Source organism: Carassius auratus, chromosome 19, assembly GCF_003368295.1.
Source record: "Carassius auratus strain Wakin chromosome 19, ASM336829v1, whole genome shotgun sequence".
Taxonomy (NCBI): domain Eukaryota; kingdom Metazoa; phylum Chordata; class Actinopteri; order Cypriniformes; family Cyprinidae; genus Carassius; species Carassius auratus.
The window spans coordinates 17,861,389-17,884,062 of NC_039261.1; the positions used below are offsets into that span (position 1 = coordinate 17,861,389).

A 22,674-nucleotide genomic window follows, 5' to 3' on the forward strand; every position below is an offset into this window, starting at 1 on the left:
ATCAATTTGGGACCTGAATAAAAAGGGATTGACTGATTTTAATCAACTAAATGGAGATTGACCTATACTGGAAGTCTCAAAAAAGCCAAATATCAGCCAAATTATTGCCCTGGCTGACATACATCGGTCCAAGTGAGAAGGTCTGGATTGAAAGTTGGCAGGAACACCACAAGGAGGCAGGAGACGAGCTCAAGATTATATATATTTCTTAAAGCAAACAAGCAATACAAAACGCCTCTGTGCCATCCATCACATCCCTCAGGGATGGTTATAAAACAGACTGTATGTGATCTAAAACGGCTGAAACTGTATGTTTTGTGTCGAACCTGGAGCTGAGCTGACACAGAGACTGCAGAGACGAGCTGCTCATGTAGCTCAGAGACGCATTATAACACAGCAGCAGGAACGTCAGCACCTCAAACCTAAAACACACACACACACACACAGTGTCATCAAATTAGAGCTGCACAACACTCAATTCAATCACCAGTCAGCACTCATTTGCTGATTGAAAATTGATGTCTATAATAAAAGCGTGTTTGATGTGCACCTGTTCTGCGCAGTGAAGGTCTCTCGCTGCAGGTGGGGGCCGCTGTACACCACACGACTCAGACCGTGATTGGCCAAGGCTCCTTCAGTCAGGGCCAGAGAGCCAATGGAAGACGGCTGGGGGCGGGACATAGAGACGACAGTCAGGACAGATGCAGAGTAAGTAAGAGTCAGTCTTGTAAATACCACTTGAACAAATCTAGTTTTAAAATGGATTAAAAATCTGTTTGTAATTTCCAGAAGTATTTGAAATAGCCTGTAAAAGAGCAATTTACTTTCACTTTCAAATAAGGGTAAATTTGGCGTCAAATTGCTTGAATGCAATTCAAACAACAACAAAATACAATGTCAAACTCACTTAGTATATATAAATTAGGGCTGAAAATGGCTAAAAGACTGAATAAATTGTATCGAACAATGCAGGAAGGCTGCAAAATTCAATGTTAAGTAAATATTTTTAAAGTGTTGTTTTGTAATAGATTTTTTTCTTTGAAAAGCAAAATTTGGGTAATTTATGCAAAGGTGAAAAAAAAAGGTAAAATACAGCAGTGGAAAAAATATGACCAAAAATAAACCGCAAAGTCAACAGGCTTATCAAAATCCCAAATATTGCTAAACAGAAGAAAGCTGGATTAAAAAATATTAATTTTTTTTTTTTTACGTAACGATATTGATTCTTAAATCCCAAGTTTTCAGTTAATGGACAAAACATTGAAGGGCACCTACCATCCAATAAATCACAATTTGAATTGGTACTTTTAACATGAAACAAAGTCTCAGATTTCAATTTATGTCCATTGTATTGCAGTATTGAAACAATAAATGATGTTTGGCGCCGTTTAATGTGGAGTGACAGATCATCTCCTCCACATTAAAACCATCTTCAGCACAAAATAAACATGACTAAACATCTGAAGGAAATATTATGTTATTGTAACTTTCATTATACAAACTTCACTAAGTGTGATTTAAGCAGCTCTTATGCCTTAAAAATGAGTGATGTAACCAGTGTTGTGGCTTAAGAGCTGGATCAGATCGACTCACCTCGTGATAAACCGACGGCTTCGATAAGGAAGGGATGCTGAAGGACAACACTTTACTCTGACCGTCTTTATCAACGATTTCCTGAGAGAGAGAGAGAGAGAGAGAGAGATGATAAACATGAAGAGTTGAGACTCGTGAGGGAACATGCACACAACTAAACAAACCCTGTATCTGTACTGAAGCTGCACAAGGCAATGACCTCAAAGACAATGCCTCAACAAATAATCATATTCATGAGATTTATGAGCACATTGACGTGTCGTTTTTACTGTATTTAACTCATTTTGTGTGCTGTTGATGAAGAACAGCAATAAAGCTCAACCCGAAAACACTAATCATTAGAAGACTACACACTTGCAATAAAAAGAAAGAATTAAAAAATTTCCCATCAGTCTCTTTAGCGGATGAATGCAACCAGATAAAGCATCTATTACACATCTAATGCATTTCCTTTGCACTGCAATTCCATTTTAGTCCATTAACACTGAAATCAAAAGATGCCCGTCTTTGTCAGAAAGCGAAACAGGACTTTTATTTGGATCCCCATTAGCCACTACCAAGATAATTGCCTGAAGATAATCTGAAAAATGCATAGAGACATAAAACAAAAGCAAAACTGTATTTCACCCCCTCCCCAAAGTCTGATCATTTTAAATGTTTTACAAATTAAATATAAATACTATATCTATTTAAACTTTATTTCACCTAAAAATTACATATAAAACTTTAAATATAATTAATATTACAAAAAACACTTCCCCAAAAATGATATATATAAAATATTTCCCCCTTTATTTATTATAAATTATAATTTAATAAAATATATATTCAATTATAAAATTATTCATTTAGAATTTGTGTGTATTATTATTATTATTATATATATAAAAAACATTTTTAGTAAATTATAAAAGACTTAAAAAATCTATTTTGGCACATATTTTATTTTATATACACAAACATCCAAATTTAATAATTTTCTAAATGCATAATTTTATAATTTAAAAATAAAATAATTAATTGTTTTAATTAAAATTATGCATTTAGAATATAATATATATATATATATATATACACACACATATACACACACACACACACACATACACATACACATAGAATAAACTTTTTATATATATATATATATATATATATATATATATATATATATATATATATATATATATACTTTAAAAATCTATTTTTGCAACAAACAAAAAATCTCTTAAAATGATATTTGGTAAAATGTGTTAACTGCATAAATAAAACTGTTTCACACAAAGTTAAATCTAGTAAAATGTTTCAGGGATAAAGGATCTTGTCTGTACTTGTGTATAATATGACAAAATAAGAGCATGATGAACTCTGGTCACATGGAGAAGGAAGCTTGTATCTGAAAAACAGCTGAGCTGCTGTCAGAAACACAGTGAAGCCAGAATAAAGTTCAGAAAGTTTCTCCTCAGCTCTGATGGTGAACGTGTCACGAGTTTGACAAGGTGTCGAAACATTTCAGCACAGTCATGGTGAAAGCACAGAGCGGATGCAGTTCACATGAAACAGATTGAGTGAGATTTCAGAGTGTCTCTGAACACAGGACACCCACCGTCCGTCTGTCTCTGATGGACAGATGACACTTCACTGGGGGTAAACCCTTCAAAGACCACCACGTCGCTCAGAGCCGGGCTTCACTGCTCACAGCCGGACAGAAACACCAACACCACAGAAGAAGCCTCTCTGAGCCACATCTACACCACTTCTTGACATGCTTTTTAGGGCTCGGGGAAAGATTCAAAGATTTTTCTAAGTCACACTGATGTGCACTCATTAGCTGATTAAATATTGATGAACAAAATAAAAAAATAAAAAAAATCACACGATATCCACACAGAAACTCAAAGCTCTTCATGACAACCCGCCAAAATAAAAGTTATGTTTAACTTGAAGAAACTGTGAAAGAAACATACTGCTATTGTACAGAAGAGCATACGTCTCAATGTAATAATACTACTGACACTAATAATATATTTAATAAAATATATATCATAATTATTACTTTTATCAAATTTATGATTAATTTATGATGGTAAACATATGATGTACAACACTTTCTTCGCTAAAAAGGGGTTGTTTAATTTTCATTTGATTAAAAGATAAAGTAATTTGTCTAATTCCAAATGACTAATCTAATTACACCATTCAAATTAAATTCCGAAATATCAAAATTAAAATATGGAATTTGGCGAATAAATAAATTAAAATAATAATAATAATAATAATAATAATAATAATAATAATAATAAAATAAAACTGATTCTGAGAAAAAAAATAGGTAGTGAGCAGACGAATGCTGCACAAAGTGACTGGTGCATGTCATCGTATATTAGTGGGGGTGGGGGGGATGAACTTCTCAGCTGCTCTCACTATGCATTGCAGGGTCTTTCGGCAGGACGCGTTGCAGGCGCCATACCACACAGTAATGCAACTCGTCAGGATGCTCTCGATGGTGCCCCTGTAGAAGATGTACATGATGGGGGGTGGGGCTCTGGCTCTTCTCAGTTTGCGGAGGAAGTAGAGACGCTGCTGTGATTTCTTGGCCAGTGCTGCTGTGTTTTCGGTCCAGGAGAGGTCCGCTGTGATGTGCACACCCAGGAACTTGGTGCTGCTCACTCCCTCCACATTCGCACCGTTGATGGTCAGAGGAACGTGCTGAGAGTGTGCTCTCCTCAAGTCTACAACAATCTCCCGCGTCTTCTCCACGTTCAGAGAGATTGTTGTCACTGCACCACCCAGCCAGGCGGCTCACCTCACTTCTGTAGTTTGTCTCATCTTTGTTGCTAATGAGACCCACCACAGTCGTGTCATCCGCAAACTTAATAAAGAGGTTGGAGTTGTGTGACGGTGAGCAGTCATGGGTCAGCAGAGTGAAGAGGAGGGGGCTCAGCACACATCCTTGGGGGGCCCCAGTGTTCAGTGTGATGGTGCTGGATGTGTTACTGCCGACCCGTACTGCCTGAGGTCTTCCAGTCAGAAAGTCCTACAGCCAGTTGCACAGCGAAGTGTTGAGCCCCAGCTGAATCAGTTTGTAAATGAGCTGTTGACGGTTGATTGTGTTGAATGCTGAACTGAAGTCTATGAACAACATTCTGACATATGAGTCCTTTTTGTCCAGATGTGTGAGTGCTGAGTGGAGGGTAGTGGCGATGGCATCATTGGTAGACCAGTTGGACCGATATGAAAACTGGAAGGGGTCCAGGGAGGGAGGGAGGGAGGGAGGGAGGGGGGAGGGCAGACTTGAAGTGGTGCATGACTAGCCGTTCAAAGCACTTTATGAGGATGGGGGTAAGTGCAACAGGACGGTAGTCATTGAAGCAGGACGGAGATGGCTTCTTCGGGACTGGGATGATGGTGGTAGTTTTGAAAACATGTGGGAACAACAGCCTGACTCAGTGAGATGTTGAAAATGTCTGTGAAGACATCAGTGAGTTCTGCTGCACAGTCTTTCAGTACACACCCAGGGATGTTGTCAGGACCCAGGAGCTTTGCGTGCATTGATACTGCTGAAGGATCTCCTCACACTGTCTGGGGTCAGCATCAATATCTGGTCACCGGGAGGAGGTGGAGTCTTCTGTGCAGTGGTGCTGTTTTGTTGCTCAAAGCGAGCGAAGAAGGTGTTCAGCTCATTTAGCAGAGAGATGTTGTTGTCACAGGTCTGTGGTGGGGGCTTGTAGTCCGTAATGGTCTGTATCCCCTGCCACAGGTTCCTAGTGTCTCTGCTGTCACTGAATTGATGGGCTATCCTCCTGGAGTGCTGTCTCTTAGCCTCTCTGATGCCGCGGGACAGGTTGGCCCCGGCTGTTCTCAGGCCCACCTCATCTCCAGCTCTGAAGGCAGCGTTCCGTGTCTTCAGGAGTCTGTAGACCTCCCCCGTCATCCACGGCTTATGGTTGGCCCGGACAGTGATGGCTTTTGCGACCGTTACATCATCAATACACTTATTAATGTAGGCAGTGACAGTCTCTGAGTACTCCAGGAGGTCAGTGGTGTTATTGCATGTGGCAGCCTGTTTAAACATGTCCCAGTCAGTTGTGTTGAAGCAGTCTTGAAGAACCTCTGATGATCCTTCTGGCCACACTTTAATCTGTTTGCGAACTGGTTTGGCGACTTTAATGGGCGGTCTTGCAAAGTTATTCAATTATGAAACAAATTGAATCCAACTGTAAACCATTCTTCTGCTAAATTCAGTTCAGTCCTGATTCGATTTAGTGGATCCAGTTTTGTTTTGGTTTTAGCTGTGTCAATGCTGCGAAGTTGATTAAAAATTACTCCGCTCAATTCTGTTCAATGCTTATTCATTTCAATTATAGTGTCAATTTAGCCAAATTCATCAATTTATCTAGAGTATAAAGCAGCTTCTAAAGTACTTTTCAACTAAATTCAGCTGGAGCTTTGTTCTTACCCGAGAACTGGCCAAATTATACAAACAAACTCATTTAGTGAGTTGATATGGCTGACATTTCCTCATGTGTGTGGTCTATGGAGTGTGTGTTGTTGATGTGGAGTGTGTGTTGTGGAGCAGGGATGTGTGGAGTGTGTGTTGTTGATGTGGAGTGTGTGTTGTGGAGCAGGGATGTGTGGAGTGTGTGTTGTTGATGTGGAGTGTGTGTTGTGGAGCAGGGATGTGTGGAGTGTGTGTTGTTGATGTGGAGTGTGTGTTGTGGAGCAGGGCTCTCACCAGGTTGTAGATGCCCAGCAGGAGCGCCTCGATGCAGCCGCTGCAGTGAGGATCTCGAGCGGCCGTCACTGACAGATAACTCCACACCAGCTCGGGCAGAAACTGAAGAGTGAAGCGCTGTAAACGAGGCTCGCCGCTGCGGTAAAACTCAAACAACTGATGACACACGGGCTCCAGCAGCTGAGAGACACAAACACAGCCCTGTTACACCACAACACCAAACACACATCTCATTTACAGACCATACACCCAGATCAGAGCAGGAGTCCACAAGAAACATTTACACCCCTAAAATAAGTGTGTGTATATATATATATATATATATATATATATATATATATATATATATATATATATATATATATATATATATATACACACACATAAACATACATGTATACGAGACCATGGACCACAAAACCAGTCTGAAGTGACAATTTATCGAAATTAAGATGCATACATTATTGAATGCTGAATAAATCATCTTTCCATTGATGTATGGTTTGTTATGATAGGATAATATTTGGCTGAGATACAACTATTTGAAAATCTGGATGTAAAAAAATCTAAATATTGAGAAAATCACCTTTAAAGATGTTCAAATGAAGTTCTTAGCAATGCATATTACTAATAAATTTTTAGGTTTTGATATATTTACGGTAGGAAATTTACAAAATATCTTCATGGAACATGATCTTTGCTTAATATCCTAATGATTTTTAGCATAAAAGAAAAATCTAAAAACTTTTACACACACAATGTTATTTTGGCTATTGCTATAAATATACCCCAGATACTTAGGACAGGTTTTGTGCCCCAGGGTCTCACACACACACACACACACACACACACACACACACAAACAAACATATAAATAAACCGGTGCATCCCAAAAAAAAAAAATGTAATATTGTGTAAAACATTTTTTTTTTTTTACACCTAAGTGAAACTTTCATATATTCTAGATTACTTACATGTAAAGTAAAACATTTCAATTTTTTGTTTTCATTTTTATAATAAGAGCTTAGAGCGTTTTGCTAATTCTTTGTTTGATTGATTTTAGGCATCCCCTAAAATGTAAAAAAAAAATTAAATATATATTTTTGATTATATAAATTTAAATAATTTAATTATTTTATTTTGTATAAAATGTCGAAAATGCTAATAAAAAAAGTCTAAAGAAAGTACAAAAAAAATTCTTAAATGTAATGAAGTATTTTAAATTATATATTTAAATACTTAAACTTAAATTAAATAAATATTAAATATGAAATAAAAATAAAAAATAAAAAAAATCACAAACAAATACAATAAATAATTTCCAAATAAAAACTCTTTATATTACTTTATATATTTACTTTATATTATATAAAACTACTTGATAAAATTACCAAAAAAACTGCACCTCACAAAAAATGTATCAAAATTAAACAATTATTAAGCACTTTATCTGCATGTGCAATCACTGACCTGTAAACATCCAAATGCAATTGTTAAATTATTGACATATTAACTTATATCTCAGTGATACTTCAAGTTAATATTTTAGGTCAAAGGTGTTTTGGCTGAGAAAAACAGATCGGGAACATCAGGTCTAACCAGTTTAATACTGACAGACATTAAACAGCTAGTCGACAGGTTTAATTCAACACCAGATGATACTTGAGTTCATCCTGATGAGGACTGGGACATGATTTTATCTACTGGGATTAGATCACATTATGATATTAATGGTTTATATTTCATATCATATTGCAACAGTCTTGAATACATCATGTGCTGAAGGGTATTCGACTACTCTTCTGTTGCAAAATAAGACCAGGAACATTTATTAAAAAAATTGTGTCATCTCATGCTGTTTTTAACTCTTTTTCATTCAAATGTTACGTTTTGTTGACATTTTGTTGTATGCATTTGTAATTTTTATTTAATTTCTTTATTTTTTAAACGTGCATAGATAGTATTCACACAGTTTTAGCTTGTAGTTTTGGATCTGTTTTTAGTTGTTTTAATACTACAATCAATTGCTTCTGTGGTCCTCATTTTTAAATCTGATAAATTTCTAAATATAATATACTACACTTCGAAGAAAATATTTGCATTGGGTTTGTACAAGCTGTTTTTTACGCATGTTTTTGTTGCATTTACACACTTTTGACCAGCAGGTGTCACTAGTGTGTGGCGTTTCGAGCGCTTCAGTGAATCATTTAACGAAGCAAATGGTTCAATTGATTCAAATCTTCAAAAAGATTAATTTCTCCCATCACTAGGTCATATGCTTACATATGAGATCGCTCATTTGTGCTCATTAGGAGATGTGTATTAGCGCCCCCTAGTGTATAACACTGAAACAAAACATTGTAAGGCTAAAAGTAGCTCATAACTCGCAGATTTAGTTATTTATTTTATTGTGAACATTGCATGTGCATATTAAAATGAAAGCAAAAGGATCAGAAACACTCGAGTACTCAGCTGATGTTAAATATTAGTACTAGAGAGCTATTTGTTGAGTGACGATGATGACATTAAAGGGGGGGTGAAATGCTATTTCATGCATAATGAGTTTTTTACACTGTTAAAGAGTTGGATTCCCATGCTAAACATGGACAAAGTTTCAAAAATTAAGTTGTACGTTTGAAGGAGTATTTCTGTTCCAAAAATCTTAAGGCACTTCTGCCGGAAGAGTGCGCGCTCCCGTATAGCAGAGCACTGAGAGCACAACAGACATTCACTGATCAGAGCGAGAGCGTCGCGAAATGTCACAAAAGAAGTGTGTTTTTGGTTGCCAGGGCAAGACAACCCTGCAAAGATTACCAAAAGAGAAACAGCATTAAGGGACCAGTGGATGGAGTTTATTTTTACAGAGCATCAACGGAGTTGTGCAAGTGTTTTTGTTTGTTCCCTGCATTTCGAAGATGCTTGTTTTACAAACAAGGCCCAGTTTGACGACGGATTTGCACATCGTTTATTTCTTAAGGATGATGCAATCCCAATGAAAAAGGGTCACGATCGTGTGTTGGAACCGCAGGCGGTGAGTAAAACTGCTTCAAATATCTCTGCCTCCTTGTTAGTGCGTCCCCTCCCATGCCGAGACCCGGGTTCGAGCCCCGCTCTGAGCGAGTCATTGCTGCTGCTCTCGTTCAGTTTCAGCCTCGGGATCTGATTCTGGATCATAAATAAACGGCTGAATCTGACTGTTAGCCATGGTTTGTTTTGGATGATGGTTTTTTCCTCACGGTAATGTCACAACTTCCAAACGCTCTCAACACAAAAGCCTACTGGCGCTCGTGATTCTTTAGCTCCGCCCACACATCACGCCTCCAGCCGGTCATGTTTTTCCGGGAAAAATCGATACAGACTATCTTTCTCTTATAAATATAATAAAACTAAAGACTTTTTGGAGTTATGAAGGATGCAGTACTACTCTATAGGTACTCAAGATTAACAGGATATTGAGTGAAAACGAGCATTTCACCCCTCCTTTAAGCACATTACTAAAGGAAGAGCTTCAGACTTTATCAGTATATTAGTGAAGTCTGAGAGATGTGGTGGATTCCAGTAAGAGAGATTCTTGTGTGAATGTGTCATTACTTTGGCTGTTACACAGAACACACCCGTCCCATCAGTCATCACTGTGATGTTATGCTGCCATGACAACAGACCGCATGATAATGAGCTCATATGGTCATAACTCACGCTGACATCACCACACACACACACACACACACACACACACACACACACAGAAATAGACATCAGTAACACTGATCTCAAGAGATATTCTGCTTATTTTAGTCCCGACATCTCTGAGTTTGATCATAAGATCAGAAAACGCATCTGCACGACTTTGAAACTTTGAAACTATTTGAAAATGAAGAGCTGGGAGACAAGAGCAAAGTGTCAGGCTCACATTTGTGTTCATACGCAATTTGTTGCCCAAATTGTCTTTTTAAGATACTTTTCTTCAAACTTCTGATTTAATGTTAAAAAAATAAAGATACAATTATAGTAGTTTATTAATATATTAGTATAGCAATATAATTGTTATTAAAAAAAATAATAAATAAATTAAAATATTTCCCAGGTAAAAAACAAAACAAAAAAAAAACACTTTAAATCATTTAGAAATCTTTCTAAAAATAATTCAGCCCTAGCAGTAATATTTTAGTGTCATTAAGATATTTCTATAGTTTTTAATAGTTTGAGTTATTTATTTTTATTAATTACAAAATTATTTAAGGATTTTTTTCATCAGGATTTATAAGGTTTGTTAAGTTTTAATTTCATTTTTTCCCCATTACAAAATTACTCAAATTTTTTATATTTGCAAATGTTTTAGTAATTGTGTTAATTTTCCTTTTTTATTCATTAAAAAATTAAAGGTTTTATTTTATAAGGTTTCTTAGGTTTCATTTTTAATTGTTTTATTTTATTCAAAAAAAAAAACTCAAATTAAAAGTTAAAACTGAAGCCAACTCAAAATATTAATAAATACAATAATAGTACACAAGTAATTAAATTAATTTAATAACATTTTGCGCATTATAAAATTATGTAAATTAAAAATATATATATTTTAATATTTACTAAAGTTTTAATAATTGTGTTTATTTGCTTTTTATTTTCCTATGTAGCTTTTGTTAGTTTTTATTTCAGTTTTAGTTATAGTTATTTCAGTACATCAAGTTGAACTTAATGAAAAGGAGAAATGTTACCTTAGCAACTAGCTGAAATAAAATAATTTAAAGTTTTTTTTTTATTTCACAATATGTTTTATTTTTCTGTCATTGCTGTATTTCTGGGAACTAGTGACTAAGTTTTAAACAGCATGTTATGAAAGCACAAAAGGATGAGAGAGAAATAAAGAGTGAGGCACAGAGATGGTCTTACGTCGCTGTAATTCTCTCGTATGACTTTATAGAGCGCAGGAACCAGAGAGCCCTTGTCCTTCAGAGAAGCAGCGTAGCTGGAGACGGCCGTCTCTGGAAGAGTCTGAAACAGCAGAAAACACACCGTGACACATCTCAGAGAAACCGTGATCACGAGAGAGAGAGAGAGAGACGCACCTTAAACTCAGACAGCCAGTCCTCCACCACGCTGTGATCCATGGCCAGCATCTTGCCTCATGTGCTGCAGGAGACCTCAGCCTGAAACACACCACCACAGACTCTCTCTCAGAGCAACGCTTTCAGACAACAGTCACATGACATCATGACATACGGCTTATGACAAACCATGATAGGATTTTTAGTTTTATTTTAAAAGTCACAAGCGTTGCAACTAAAGAGATTAATTCTTAAAATAATCCAAATGAAAAAAAGATTACAAAACAATTATTACTAAAATAATTTAAAAAATAATTCTAATTTAAATGAAAAGATGGATGGATGGATGGATGGAAAGGAGAAAGAGGGATAGATGGATGGAAGGAGGGAGGGAAAGAGGGATAGATGCAAGAAGGGAAAGAGGGATGGATGGATGGATGGATGGGTGGAAAGGGGAAAGAGGAATGGATGGATGGAGGGAAAGAGGGATAGATGGAAGATGGGAAAGAGGGATGGAGGGAGGGAAAGAAGGATGGATGGATGGAGAGAAAGAGGGATATATGGAAGAAGGGAAAGAGGGATGGATGGATGGATGGAAGGAAGGAAAGAGTGATGGATGAATGGCTGGATGGAGGGAAATGTTTTAAAGTGACAGTCAAGTCATTTATAAGTCTAAATGATTCAATTAAATACTGTTCTTTCTGTTCATCTTTGAATCCTGAAAAATAAAATGCATCACGATTTCCATGAAAATATTGTGCAGCACAACTGCTTTCAACATTGATAATAATCAGAAATGTTTCTTGAGCAGTAAATCATCATATTATTCTGATTTCTGAAGATCATGTGACACTGAAGACTGGAGGAATGATGCTGAAAATACAGCGCTGCATCACAGAAATAAATTACACTTTAACACAGATTCATATAGAAAACAGCTTTTTTTTTACGCAATAATATTTCAATTTTTTTTTTTTTTTTTTTTTGTTCAAATAAATGCAGCCTTGGTGATGAAAAGAGACTTACTCAGAACTTTATCAAAAAAACATGCCTGACCAAATTCCATTTTCTACATTTTTTGGCAAAAGAGTCATGATATTTATATTCTCTCACAGACATTTTCCGTGTGTCTGATTTCCACCCGCTCTGACTCTCTCTCTCTCTCTCTCTCTCTCTCTCTCTCACACTAACTTACTGTCGTCAGTTTTTCCTCTCGTTCTTTCTCTCTGCCCAAAACTTCTGTCTGTTCCCCTTCATATCATGCATGAGTCACTCCGGTCTGTTTATAACCTCTACGGCTTCCCACAGTCAACGTCTCTGACAGCCATTCGTCTGCAGCTCTCAAAGCGCTCTTTAATTAGCACAGAGAGCGCTCGACAGCAGAGAGAGAGAGAGAGAGAGAGAGAGAGAGAGAGAGAGAGAGAGGGTAAACACTGCTTCATTCACGGCTGTATTGATTAGTCTAAATCGCCCCTCCTTTCCCTGGTGATGGATTAATAACTGTTGCACAGCTTGAGTGAGTCTTATCCCGAACACGAGCGATTGGATTAAGCGACTCCAGTGCCAGGAACGGCTTTCCGCTTCAGGAAAGGGATTTTGTCCTGGTTTCCTTCTATAGTGCTGGAACGGCCGGATTCAGAGCCATTGTAAACAATCGGCTCAGGACGGAGAATCAGCTGACGCTGCTGAAGGGATGAATGTAAATGTTTGGTGCTCGAGTGGTTAATTATTCATTCAACTGCCCTCGCTTATCACCTGACGAGTCATCTGAGGAATATAAACACGGGTGACCTTTGACCTGGTAGAGCCGGACGGACGATATCGGTTACTGGACTGATCCTGGAACTGTAATCCACAGTCAAACAGATTAATGAAGCTAGCAGATGGGAAAGAGAGAGAGAGAGGGAGAGAGAGAGAGAGAGAGAGAGAGAGAGAGAGAGAGGGAGGGAAAGAGGGATGTATGTATGGATAGATGGATGGAGGAATTGAAAGAGGGAAGGATGGATGGATGGAAGGAAAGAGCATCCCTCTTTAACAATCATATCAATGGAGGGAAGGAAGGATGATGGATGAATGGATGGTTGGAAAGACAGATAGATTAATAAAGGAAAGATAGATGATGGATGGAAGGATAGAGGTAAATGAGAGATGAGGGGAAACGGGGAAGGAGGGAAAGAGATGGATGGATGGATGGAGAGGAAAAGAGGGAAGGATGGATGGATGGAGGGAAAGAGCATCCCTCTTTAACAATCATATCAATGGAGGGAAGGAAGGATGGAGTGAAGAGGGAAAGAAGGATGGAGTAATGGATGAATGGATGGTTGGAAAGACAGATGGATTGATCAAGGGAAAAGAGATGATGGATGGAAGGATAGAGCTAAATGAGAGATGAGGGAAAGGGGGAAGGAGGGAAAGAGATGGATGGATGGATGGAGGAAGTAAAAGAGGGAAGGATGGATGGATGGAGGGAAAGAGCATCCATCTTTAACAATCATATCAATGGAGGGAAAGAAGGATGGAGTGATGGATGAATGGATGGATGGAGTGATGGATGAATGGATGGTTGGAAAGACAGATTAATAAAGGAAAGACAGATGATGGATGGAAGGATAGAGGTAAATGAGAGATGAGGGAAAGGGGGAAGGAGGGAAAGAGATGGATGGATGGATGGATGGAGAGGAAAAGAGGGAAGGGGTGAATGGATGGGAGGGAAAGCGGATGATGGAAGGAGGGAATGAGGGATGATGGAAGGAAGGGATGAATGGATGGAAGAAGGGAAAGAGGAAAAGAGGGATGGATGGATGAATGTATAGATGGATGAAGAAGAGGAGCAAAAAAGACTGAAGAACATGATTTTCTCGACTCATTATTTAGTCAAATTAGAAGATTATTTGCATAAAAGGGTCAATTAAAAATGTACTGAACAGCTGCATCTATGAGGCAAGACAAGAGAACTCTGTGCCACTGGCTGAACGAACCACGCAACAGGAAACAGGAAGCAGTATGTGCTCAAACCACACGCCCCTGTGTGCAAACATTAGACCTGCGTCTCAGGTTCAGTCCAGAAAACCACCAAACATCAGAGATCAGATTAACACTTAATAACCTGAAAAACACAAAAGCACAGATAAAAGAACACGTCACCCAGAAATAAACAAATCACTAGTCTGCTCCAAACACAAAGGTTCTTACAAGACTAAAGGTTGTTCAATAATGACCAGTCAACTGAAAAATAAGACCGAATCTACATTAGAGTTCAGCTTTATATTTGATTATTTGTTCAATCCAATTAAAATATACTACACGTGTTCCATGGACTACTTTTAAGGTGCTTTATATTAGTGGTCAACCGATACTGTTTTTTCGACAGTCGATGCCGATATCTTGGAAATCAGGGGCCGATATCTGATATAAAACGAAATATATTTTTATTGTTATTATATTTAAGAAATTTAAAATCATTTTACAATGGTTTAAAAAAGTTATTATTTAAACTTATTAAAATAAGTATTTGGGCAATCAGTTTTCTGGGAAGTTTGTGTGCATTGGGAATCATATTTTTCAAATAAAGCCAGGGTAAAACTTATTTTACATACAGCACACATGAATATCACAGTGGGCAAAAGCATAAAGCGCAGCATAATTTGAAATCATGAGTTTAAAGTTTAAAGCTTTCAATTCACATGGACCGACCGTCACACAGAGAACATGTGATCATGCTGAATACACACTTAACACGATCTCACAGCTGGATTTGACAACGTTTGCAAAGTTTGTGAAATCAAATGTTCATTAGCCATTCAAAGATCGTTAAATTATTTAAATGCATATTTGCTTAATGCTGGCGGCAAACAAGAAAGTATTACAATGTTTGCCTTTCTATTACTAATAATATAAAAGCAATAGTTATAATACTTTCTGTTTACATTAATTCCTTTGTTTAACCGTTCTATCGGATTATTAGACTTCTATATATATATTAGACAGACATGTTAACAACAAGAGTAAACAAGAGAGAGAGTGAGCACCGTGTTCTCAGGTGCTGCCTTTCTCACGCCGTCAAAATAAAAGTTATCGCCTCGAACCCATCGGCCAAGCAGAAAAACGTTATTTGAAAAATGCCAAATATCGGCCGATATATCGGTCGAACTATTCTTTATATCCAAGCTTATTTAGAGCAAAAACACAGCCTTTTTAAATGATGTAATGGCTTAAATGACTTGAAAGTGAACAAACCTTTGAATATCAATACTAAAAAGTGTGCAATCATTTATTTCTCCAGTGAAAAATAAAATATAGTCATAAAATATAAAACTGTCAAACGGATTGGATATTGCAGCTAAGTAAACTGCAAGGTTTCGAAACAAGCACATAATATCCCTGAACACTTGCACATCACAAAAGCCTGAGCAAAAAAAATAAAATCTCTGCAAAAGGCTTAAAGTAGAGAAGAAAAGCCCAGAAGTCACGCTGATGGAGCATATTTATAGGATGCGTCATGGAAGGACTGAGTGACTCAGACGTGTGTGGAGATCCAGAACACAAGCACTGAACCTCCATCTGATCCTACAGACACACTCAATACTGGAGATTTAGCACAGCTTTCTTCACTTTGGCTGCTTTACAGCAGTACAGCCTTAGGATTTCTGCAATGCGCAAAACGTGAAAAGAACCGTGGGATATACTGTAATGGAGAACGTCACAGAACATGGCAAAATCTGGATGAATAAATCAAAAGTAGAGCTGTAGAGTTCATTAAACTGCGATATGGACTTGTGCCTGTGAATATAGCATTGCAAAAGAACACTATTTAAACAAAGTCTGCAAAATAAATGTTCAGTTCAACTTATAATTCAGTTTGAATTAATAAATCAAAACTGTAGGGCTTTTTATGATCTCATAACAACAACATTTAAAAAAATTTTTTTAACGAATATCACAATAAATCACACACTTCTGCCTATGCTTTGAGTTTAAACAGTAAACCTCTATTGAGCAGCCCCAAAAAAAAAAATTTAAGAAAATGTTAAAATATTACATTAAATAAAGTTTTACGAACTAATTTGATTACTACAGTTTAAAAAAAAATATTTTTTTTTAAATATTTTTTTTTTAAAGGAATTGTTTAAATGTAATTTAATTACATTTAAAAAAGATTAGCATAAATAAATTGTCAAAGATCTATGCATTCATTTGATTACTACCGGATTTTTTGAAAATAAATTTGTATTAAATCATAAAAACCAAATTCCAGAAAAATTATTACTTTTTTTTAAACTACAACACAGAACTTGTAGAAGAAATTGTATAAGGGCTGTATTATTAATACTGTATTATATTATTATTATATTGTAAAATTTCAAATACTTTTCTAAATTTTTTTTAACATTTTATGAAATCAATGGGTTAGACTTTGATTATAACTATTAAAGTTTAAATTTAAATTAAATTTAAATATTAAAAATTTAATCCAGGAAAATTAAAACAGACAACAGAGAATTTTAGGGCCCTATTATTGTAAAATGATTGTATTATTGATTGATTAATTAGTTAGTCTATTAAATTGATAAAATAAGAATTCAACTGATTAATCATCATTTTTGATTATTAAAATTAAATTACTAAAGAATGGAATCCAAAAAAAAAAAAAAAAAATCTGAAGGATTTCAGAAAAAAAACAAAACATGGTGCGTATTATTGGTACATTTTTTATAAATTACTAAATTATTCAAATGTTATGAATTCTATTAATTAGTCGCCCTTTAAAATTGTTACAATTTATTTAATCCTTAAAAAAAAAATCTAGAACAATTTTAACAAAAAAAACACTGAATTTAGGAAAAAAAAATTCTAACTGATGATAGCACACTACAGTCCAGAATATAGTTGACAGTAAACATAAGCAGCAGCAGAGAAAGAGAGCTCAATCAGACCATTACATGAGGCACTAAAGCTCCTCCTCTGATTCCTCCATAATGGACACAGTAAATATTCAATCTCTAGCGACAGACGCCACCGTTCACTTCTCATCTGATGCAAACAACAGGCTTTTTAGATCCAGCAGCATGACAAACATATCATTAGAGCTCAGTTCTGAGACTCAGAGGCTTGAGACTCCTTGAATTACTGCAGAGAGTCTGATTAAAGCCCACGGAGAGGCTCACTGTGAAGACGGGGTGTAGAGACGCTAATGAGGGTCCTCCACACTCCCTGCAGACGCTGAAGCCAACACGCATCCACACAACAAGAGTTAGACGCTTCTGCACAGTTGCTGTGGTACTCACACAGAGACAGATGTTAAAGGAGGATGAAGTCAAGCTCAAATACCGCTGACAAACTATTTTAGTTCTGCAACCTGATATAACGAAATAAGATACTCAAAAAATGCCTTGATTTATCTGTCTGCAAGTGCTGGATCAGAAGAGGAGCTGCTGTAAGAGACTGGAGGGGGAGGGGCTACAAGAGGCCTCGATGATGTCATCGGCGAGGGATAGTCGTTTCAGAGGCGGATAAAGAGATTGCATTTTGATGAAAGATTGCAAAAAACTAACAAATAAATCAAATTTAAACCAGGAAAGCATATTTAAGTAAACCAGGTGACTTTCATGACGGCAAAAATAAATACAATTAAAAAATTAAAAAACGGTAATTAAGTAATTTATAAAAAGGTAATTTATTATAAATTATATTAATCAAAAATACAAAAAAATATATACAATTTAATAAATGTATATAAAAATGTATATAAAAAATGTAAACAATAATATTAAATAAAACATTAATATTCATGGTTATAATATTTATAATATAAAATAATACCAATATAAAATTAAAATTATATAATTAAAAAAACTAAAATTTTACAAATATATAGCAGTGTTTAGGACAATACATCATAATACGAATATGCTACTATATGTATTATTGATAGAGACATCGTGTATAGCGTGAAATTAGTTTTTCGTTACGCATCTAATTTATGATCATATAAAACATGCCACTAAAGTAATCATAATACTGCAAATTATCCATTATATCCAAGTTGTATTTTGCATTAAACCACATTTAACAGGCTAAAAACATTCTCTGTGAACACTTTCACTATTAATTTGTGTTAGTTTATCTAATCACAATAACGCTTTTAAACCACATCACTGTCTCTCTTTCGGCACGTATGAGTGCCAGACCTAAAAACATCCATCAGCCGCCGGCCACAACCCAGATTTCTGTATCCTCCTCTTCACAGCAACCTCAAATCTAATCAATCTGGATCAAATCTCTTTAGGCCGATAACGAGAAGACAGAAAGCGTCCGCCGAGAGGAGGATTCAATCCCATGAACTCACAGCGCTCCAGCATCCTCAGGAAAGGAAAACTGCAAGCGCAGGGAATCTGAGCGTCAGCTCTCAGCAACAGGTTTCACAATCAAAAGAAGGAATGCTTATGAACAACAGTTTCTTCAGAATCACATGATCAGCTCAAACTGAAGCTCACAGAAACACAAGTTCACACGCCCCGCCCATTTAATGATTGATTTCTTACTCATTACATAATTAGAATAATCAGACTATGATTCAATCGGAAACTGTAGTAGTATCAGTTCCATTTATCACATTTCACCACAAAAATCACAAAGAAGATTGTCAGTAAGTGCACCATTTCACAAACACTTAAAGCATATAAGTGCTTTCAAATTCTTGTATTTTAATTCACATTTAAGCTGGTTAATAAGTGCTCTATTTAACAAACCCTCAACAAGAAAAATCCCAGCATTATTCAACTAGAATTTAACCTACCAGTTGGTGAAGTATTATCAGCACTGTTTATCATGACTTTACCACAAAATCAGCACAAAGAAAAAGTAAAAAGCCATCAGACTGGTTCTGAGGAACAAACAACCACGTCCGTGCATTCGTCTCAAAACTCATACGCTTTTAAATCTGCTCATATTTCACATGTTCACATGTAACAAGTGCGCTATTTCACAAACACTTCACAAGAAAAATCCCTCAAAAAACAAGATTAGGATATGCTGGATTAGTCTGACGTCCAAACACTCTCCCTCGAGACACACACACACACACACACGCACACACTTCAGCCCCCCAGATTGATACGTTAACACACACACACACACACACTCACATTCCTGACTATTCCTGTTTTATTTTAAGCAGTCTTACCGTCCGAAGTCCGAATGACAGAGGAATATCCCACAGAGCGACTCCCTCCTCATCTCACAAACGTTTCTTCATTTCCTGTTTCAAACCCTGCTAGCCCCTCCCACCCACTCACACAGACCCGACAGCCAATCAGAGCGAGGGCAGTCCGCACTAGAACCAATCAGAGCGCAGGAGGCTGGGTTTCGGAGGGAAACCTGCTCCGTCTGCTTCGACTGGTTAACACAAACACACACACACACACACACGGAGGAAAACCAGCAGGATCTGACACCACTGTGGCTCAGACGAGAAGACCCAAAACAACCCTGAGGACACGCTTTCAATACGGATGCAGAAGAGCCATTAAAACACTTCCACTGCTACACGGCACAATAATGACAGGAAACACAGAGTTTATCAGCAGACTGGAGATTCAGGAACTGATGGATGACAGATGAATGAGTGAGGAAGAAAGACAATGCATTAGTCAATTAGCGAGATACATCTAACTCAGCTCAAATGAAAAGAAAAAAAATGCATTTATCTACTCTCATGTCATTTCACACCAATATGATTCAACATAAGGGTGAGTAAATGACAAATAATAAAAAATAAAAACCTTACAGTACATGGGTGAACTCATCATATAAAACTCAAAATCACATTATTCTGAGTCAAAGAGTGAAAAAGTAACAGTTAATACATTTACAATGTGACCAAAGACTTCTATTTCAATTAAATTCTGTTCTTTTGATCTTTCTGTTCATCTGTGAATCCTAAAAAATAAAATGCATCACAGTCTCCACAAAAATATTGTGCATCACGACTGTGTTCAACATTGATAATAATCAGAAATGTTTCTTGAGCAGTAAATCATCATATTATTCTGATTTCTGAAGATCATGTGACACTGAAGACTGGAGGAATGATGCTGAAAATACAGCGGAGCATCACAGAAATAAATTACACTTTAACAGATGTTCACATAGAAACCAGCTTTTTTAAATTGTAAAAATATTTAACAAATAAATGCAGCCTTAGTGAGCATTGACTCACTTAGCATTTGCCCTAACCCTAACCTTGAATGACAGTGTAAATTGTTATAATATAATAAAATAAAATAATTATAATAAATGCACAACATTAAAATGTATACTGTAATTCAAGCAACTCTTTCATTCCTTTTTCATTCTCATCCTCACACACAAATAACTTGAATACAAATAACAGTCTCTTTTAAACACAATAGGACATGCATCTGTGCTCAAGGGTATATTGTGTACTTGTCACTTTCCCAGACAAAACTGCTTCAAAAACTGGTTGTCATGAACATCACAACTGGCACAGACGCACACCCTGACTTCTAGAAATCAAGTCAAGCCAGATAATAAAAAACAAGATATTTTTGCATGCAATACATTTCGGACAGTTCTTGAAGGGTGTGAAAACTTTTGAATAACTCGCTTTCACAAGCCAAATGTCAATCTACGGCATTACCATTTTTACAATGACTTGTAGAACTTGTCTTTCTGGGACACATCAGAGCCATAACCTAAACTTGTATCTGTCTGAAGCTCAAATGCACGTGATTGGGCCATTTTTTGTTGTTTTGTGCATCTTTCAGTGACTCAGTCTGCGATGTTTTTCGTGTGGAGGTGTCGTGACAGTCATTCAGGTGAGGCTGGTCCATCTTGAACATCAGGGGGAGGATAAAAGGATATTGATTATCTTCACTGCCATTTAGAAAAGCTTTTTATTCTGCAAAGTACCTCACTAATGGAGCGCCAACAAAGAGGAAACAGGTTACTCAGGGCACGAGCGGCCGTCGTGCCAAAGCAGAACGGGTTCAGAAAACCTGAACTCTGAACAAACCCAGACCGGCTTAAAGAAACAGTTCGCACAAAACTGAAAGATTAGAGACTGGAAAGATTGCTTTAGTCCATTTTATGACTTTGGATGTCTTCGAAGATAGCAGAGGAGTCACATTTTTAGAGCCTGACAGTTTTAGTCACCATTGAATTTCAATGAAAACTGGGAAATGCTGCTATGAATATAGACCTAGTAAAAGTATGAAAGGAAATTATTTCCTTAAGTCCATATCTGGTCATTTTGAGAGTATTAGCTGGGAGCAGCTGATATCTGGTTGGTCGATTAACAGAAGCCAAAACTTTGAAGAGTAAATGCATTTTAAAAATGTACTATGATTAATTAATGTTTTAGAACAATTGTTCATTGTTAGTTAACAACTGTTATGTCAAATAATGCCATTAACTAAGGGAAATGTAACATTAGCCCATTTCATGACGACAAATAAACATGCATTTTACATTTAGTTAACTTTTCCTTTAAAGAAACCAGGCTAAAACACCATAGAAAACCAACTCCAATGTCAGCTGTTCATATAAAAGTCACCAAAAATGATATTCTGGAAGGCCAATGTTAAGCTACAATATTTGTCCCTCAAAACACCAACCATTATTCAAACCGAAATTGAAATTCTTGTCACAAATTAGCTGAACAAGTGTGAAAACCCTAGTCTCGCTCACCCTGGGGCCGTTCCTGTTCCTGTGCGAGATTCAGTCTGACAGATGCACAATATCCACCTTTAGCACAGAAATATTAATCACATCTTTTATGAAACACTAATGCTGCTGGACTCCAGACGCCATTTAGAGAATTATGCAACTCACACACGACACGGTCTTCTGAGTAACATCGCGACAAATGTTTCCTGTCAGGAACATCATGAGGCGAACAACACCATCACGAACACATTAAACACCACACCTAATGCATGTGACTAAATGAATGGGATACGTCATGACTTGAGCCATCCTGCAATGTTTTACTTCCAGTTTTGCTAATTTAGCTTAAAAGCAGAAACTAATTACACACATCCTCTTAAACTGGGAAATACCACTGGCACTCATTCCACACAGCGAGTGGTTTCAGTTCAAGCGAACAAATATTTATATGGTGATAATGGTGATTATCAGAGATCTTTACAAGTCAATTATTAAACATTTGGAAACTGAACAATAATACACAAGCCATCTTGTCTGTAAGGTACTTTCCAAGTTTTTTGGTAACCATTATATATCACCAAGTACAAAGGCATAGTTCACACTGGAGATGAATTTAGG

General features: G+C 36.6%; 1 protein-coding gene across 6 annotated transcripts in view; it reads right to left on the reverse strand.

Moving 5' to 3' along the window:
- LOC113119635 (hyccin-like) overlaps window positions 1–22,674 on the reverse strand; it is a 38,204-nt gene that overhangs the window by 11,202 nt on the left and 4,328 nt on the right. Inside the window, exons 1-7 of one of the 6 annotated variants that reach the window (XM_026289246.1) lie at window positions 22,078–22,227; window positions 11,392–11,472; window positions 11,216–11,317; window positions 6,326–6,505; window positions 1,594–1,674; window positions 551–666; window positions 327–422 (exon numbers count right to left, since the gene is read on the reverse strand). In XM_026289246.1, the coding sequence (XP_026145031.1) occupies window positions 327–422; window positions 551–666; window positions 1,594–1,674; window positions 6,326–6,505; window positions 11,216–11,317; window positions 11,392–11,442 (626 nt within the window). In that variant the 5' untranslated portion in view covers window positions 11,443–11,472; window positions 22,078–22,227. Of the gene's footprint in view, window positions 1–326; window positions 423–550; window positions 667–1,593; window positions 1,675–6,325; window positions 6,506–11,215; window positions 11,318–11,391; window positions 11,473–12,565; window positions 12,741–19,165; window positions 19,432–19,552; window positions 19,662–22,077; window positions 22,228–22,674 lie in introns of those variants that run through there. The other 5 variants (XM_026289242.1, XM_026289245.1, XM_026289244.1 and 2 more) reach the window with 5 other exon arrangements.